Source organism: Coenobita brevimanus, chromosome 61 (assembly GCF_032717465.1).
Source record: "Coenobita brevimanus isolate Jiangsu-jjx chromosome 61, ASM3271746v2, whole genome shotgun sequence".
Lineage (NCBI taxonomy): Eukaryota > Metazoa > Arthropoda > Malacostraca > Decapoda > Coenobitidae > Coenobita > Coenobita brevimanus.
In genome coordinates this window covers 26,647,771-26,652,711 of record NC_137014.1, presented here as the reverse complement: position 1 = coordinate 26,652,711, position 4,941 = coordinate 26,647,771, and the positions used below count along the sequence as shown (strand labels likewise).

General features: G+C 43.0%; 1 protein-coding gene across 1 annotated transcript; it reads right to left on the bottom strand.

The window, feature by feature from the left end:
* Nucleotides 1-605: 605 nt before the first annotated feature.
* LOC145403714 (caspase Dronc-like) lies at nucleotides 606-2,661 on the bottom strand. Its single transcript, XM_080275396.1, has 2 exons — nucleotides 2,620-2,661; nucleotides 606-1,928 (listed from the first exon to the last, which is right to left on the bottom strand). Exons 1-2 carry the CDS (start codon nucleotides 2,659-2,661, stop codon nucleotides 1,203-1,205), a joined length of 768 nt encoding a protein of 255 aa, XP_080131522.1. The 3' UTR covers nucleotides 606-1,202.
* Between the last annotated feature and the right edge of the window lie 2,280 nt (nucleotides 2,662-4,941).

The window sequence follows — 4,941 nt, the reverse complement described above, 5'->3', positions numbered from 1 at the left end:
TTTCAAAAAGACGACACTCGACTCTATTATTTTTTTTTTTTTTCAATTCCTCTTCCGGTACTCATTATTCATATCAGTCACTACCTCGAGTCAAAGACTGTGTACTAATATTTAGTATATTTAGTCTCACATCGATTAAAACCACGATTCACGTGTATTTTGACCGTTTTCAATAATCCTGTCAGATTTCTGTAAATTTTTCTGTAGACTTCCAAAATTTCTGTAAATTTTGCCTAAAAATCTGTTTTTTCTGGATGAACATCAAAATATCTGTAAAAATACAGATATTTCTGTAGACCTGACAATATTGCTCTTCCACGACTTAAACTATCTATAAGTTTACTGCTGTAATGCCGGTGATATGAATTACGTGCACGCTTTTGTGTATCTGATTTAGTTATTGCTGAATATCTTAAATACTTAGACTCGATTATGGCTACCTTGTTAATGGGTATATTATAGCTACTTCACTGTGTACAGGAACCGAACTAATATAACCGCTCCTTGTGTAACCGATATAAAACACGTTCGTATATCACGCTGGATCTTAACCTTTATTACAGTATAATCCACATCCTCAGGCAAGATGAACGTTAAACTACCACACAAAACAACTTATGAAAACACTGGTCTGCTGTGACTGTCTGTAATATTATAATTGTGGCTGCCCATTACAAGTACTATGTAAAACTTTTACAGAGAATACTTTTTTTAAAGTCTTAAAACATGCATTAAAATAGTAGACTATCACTGTTGTTTCGTTTGCAGTGCTGTGAAACAGTTTGCTGGCGATCTAAATATTTGAACTTTCTTTACATCCCGCCAGAGGAAGTATCCGTACATTTTGCTACTGAAGAATATTCACAGCCAAGACCATCCGTGGGTCTGTAATTGCGTCTTGCATGCCATATAATCATGACCCACGACATAGAAATACTCTAACATGCACATCGCAGTCACTGTTATTGATATCATCATGACTGAATTGTTCTCAGGATTTCCATATGAATCAATCTTACAAGCATAATCTAAAAGAGATCCCGGCATCTTAAGTTTCTCCTGTGCTTTTACAGAACGCTTCATCAAAAAAAAGTTGGTGCACTGTGTTTTGAGTCTTGTGAAGCACTTGTGTGCTCCTCAAGACTTCGTCTCAGATTAAGAAGCTCATGGCTGAAGTCTGACACAAATTACGAGTCTAAGGCTTATTTAGTGATGGACGGGAATGTGAAGCAGAATTTTTTTCTGAAACCAAGGTTACGAAGGTGAGGGGAGGCTGATGGTGCCATGGTGGTGTAGGTGGTGAGGAACTGTCGGTATAGATCATGAAACTCCTGATGGCCATGATGCACCAGCGTGTGACACAGCGACCTGGTGAAAGCGGTGCCCAACTTGCTGACCTTGTGCCATGTCAGTTCTCCGCCACTGGAGTAAAGGCACAGTGTGTCACTCAGAGGTTCAACCACTCTGGTTCTCTGACCTGGCTGATCCTCTCTCTTTTCTTGTCTGTAGGTGTCACAGGAAAGGTCAAAGATGAATAATTTGGGTTTATTTCTCAACTGCACACACTGTGATTCCCTGAAGAAGTTACACATCCACTGTGTGTCCATTAGGTGGCCATCGGAGGTTAGAAAATGTTGGTCCTGAGTGCCATGACTGGCCACGATAAAGATGGCACAGTCATACTGACTCAGTCTGTCCATATTCCTGACTTGGGTCATCACCTGTTTGGTTTTTTCCGCCGTCAGGTCCCAGTGGACATGGCCAGTGTAGCCCATGTTGGCGAAGACTCTGGCCAGTCTGCGAGCTCCTGTGTGTGAACTGGGCAGGTGCAGGTCCGGCCGCATTTGGAAAGAGGAGTAACTCAGGATGGCCACATAGGCACTGTTCACCTTGTACACATCTCGCATCCGTTGTCTTTGTACAGCTACCTGTATAAACAATGAAATCATTATTTATGAGCATCTTGTATTATAAAAGTCATAGCACCGACATTAACTCCTTTCGTTTTGATTTGTGGTTCTATAGCTATCTTTATTGATGAAAATAACACTTCAAATTTAATCCTTGCAATTTAGCTACATTACATCAATACCTTCGACAAAGACACAGTATATTAGTCCGTTTTGTTTGTCCGTCTGTTTATCGTCAACAGTATGGAAAACTTGTGGATGAAATTCCACCCGATTGGGAAGAATGAGGACCCTTGAAGGAATAACTGTTCAAAGTTTGAGCGAAAAAAAAAAAGTTAAACTTGGCGGAGGTATGCTTTCTGAGTGGTCTTGTCTCCGGTGTGTCTTGTAGGCAGAGCAGGATTGACGAAAGTATTAACATATTTTTGAGGATGTGCCTGTTATTACAGTGTCTCTATACCAAAATGCATTTCATCAACTCTCTTTACATTTTGATGATAACAGGTAAAATACACATCACTTCTTTCATTCAGCAAACCACATCTCCCCAGTGCGGCATATGAATGATGTGAATCAATTTTCCAAGAGGATTAGCCACATTGCATCAGATAACCCTGTTAAAGTTCTGTTCTTTTTCATCCAGATACTCACTGGCACAGAGATACACTAATTGCAGGGTGCATATTCTACAAGTTCTGAGAGGACTTACCTGTGGAGTGAGTGGCGACTGCTTGATGCTGCCAAAGGCCATGACTTGATCTGCCTGGATGCAAGAGTTGCTGTTCTCAACCGCCTCCTTCTGTAACTGCAAATGTTCAAATGAACAGATTAATGACGACTATAAACAAGAAGAAAAGGAAATGGTAATATTAAAGTTTGCATCAAAGAACATTATTTATTAACTCCATCGGTAAGTCACGTCAGTTTTTATTATTTCTTTTTACATCCAGACGATTTTATTCAGGTTTCGAGATATTTCTTTAAGCTGAAGGCGTTAGAAACAGTCGTCATTAATTCGTCCAGCACTACGACATTCTCCAAAGCTGAATAAAACTTTTGGCAGTCAAGAATAAAATGAAAAATGACCACGGTAGGGAAGGGGTTAATGACATCACTCTTGACAGCAGCGTGGCTTCAGTGGTGTGATGTGTCAATGGGAGCGTTAGGTGGCAGGATGCTGTGGTGTGGGCACGTGAGGTGGGAGGATGCTGTGGTGTGGCCACGTGAGGTGGGAGATTGGTGTGGTGTGGCCACGTGAGGTAGCAGGATGGTGTGGTGTGGCCACGTGAGGTGGCAGGATTGTGTGGTGTGACCACATGAGGTGGCAGAATGGTGTGGTTTGGCCATGTGAGGTGGCAGGTTGGTGTGGTGTGGCCACGTGAGGTGGCAGGATGGTGTGGTGTGGCCACGTGAGGTGCAGGATAGTGTGGTGTGGCCACATGAGGTGGCAGGTTGGTGTGGTGTAGCCACGTGAGGTGGCAGGATGGTGTGGTGTGGCCACATGAGTTGCTAGTAGCGGTTGTAGTTGTTCCCTAGGCAATCTGGCCGAACAACCTCGAGTCCCAAAGGAAGGTCACGGCCGAGACCGGGCTTTCCCACAGAGCTCTCAGGGAATGTATATTGTGTTGTTGGCGTAGGTAATTGTGTGCAATGCAGTCTTCCATAATGTGCTAAATAGTATGGGGTGCTGTGTTACATCATGGACAGGCATCAGCGAAGGAGTCATCCAGCCTCTTCTAGTAACTTAAGAGGACTGGATGATGCCCACATCTCAGCCTGGCCAGATGGACGCTGTCCTCACGAATGAGATAGAATTCAGAAGGGTGGATGTCAGGGAGCTATGCTTGCAGCTGTGTGTTGTCTTTAAGCGACTGAATGGAGCGGCGAGTGATTTGAGTATGGATTGCTTCTGGAAGCTGGTCTGAGGCGGGCAAGGGGGGAGAGATGACAGTGTTTGTATATGATATCGTGTACTGGGTGTTATTTTGATGTTCCTTGGTGTGTGTGGATGTGCTGCCATGTAGTGTAGTGGATGTTGTGGGTTTGTGGAGGCTGCAGCGAGAATTTGGGTGCCTTTCATGTCTAGGTGATCCTTTACTTTGAAGACTTTGGTTTCTTGATGTAGGTGGCCTGTAGGTGTAGAAGTTGTGCGGCCTGTGATTATTTTTAGGGCTTTGTTCTGTATGGTCTGTAGAGTGTTGAAGTGTGTTTTAGTGAGGTTAGGAGCCCAAGCAGGGCTTGCTTAATTCATCACTGACAGTATATATTGTTTGTATACTGTGGTGGTGGTTTCTTTGTTGTGTCCAAATGTTGTATGGGCAAGTGACCTTCAGGCACTGAGTCTTGGTGTCATTTTATTTTTAATATTTGTGATGTGTTGTTTAAAATACATTGATGTATGTTTCACTAAGGATTTTGTGTGTGTGTGTGTGTGTGTGTGTGTGTGTGTGTGTGTGTGTGTGTGTTGTAGGGGAGTGTTTTTTTATGGTGAGGTGTGGAATGTGATTGTGTTCTGTTGTCCGGTTTGTGAGAAGGGTCACGGTAGATTTGGCTGGGGCTATTTTGAGCCTGTTTGCGGTGAACCATTCGTGCAGTGTGTTGAGGTAAGGTTGAATGATGTGTGCAGCTGTGTTTGCATTTTGGTGCGTACATGTAAGTGTTATGTTATCTGCTAGGAAGCTGTGTGTATCTGTGGTGTGTGGGGTGTGTGTATGTTGTGCATGTATAGTTTAAAGAGTGTAGGGGACAAAACAGATCCTTGGGGGACGCCATTTGTTAAGTTTCTGATATTCGAGGACTGACCGGCAAATGTTACATGTGCACATCTGCCTGCTAAGTAGTTTGCCAGCCATCTTTTTGTGTTATTGTGCATGTTTGTATTGAATATTTTATTTATGAAATTGTGACGGGGGATGGCATCAAAAGCTTTGCAAATGTCTAGTGTGACTAGGAGTGTTCTGTGTGGTGGCCTAGCTGAATTCATACCATCAAAAACTCTCTGGGTAAGGTCTGTAAGAAGGGCGTTTGTGGA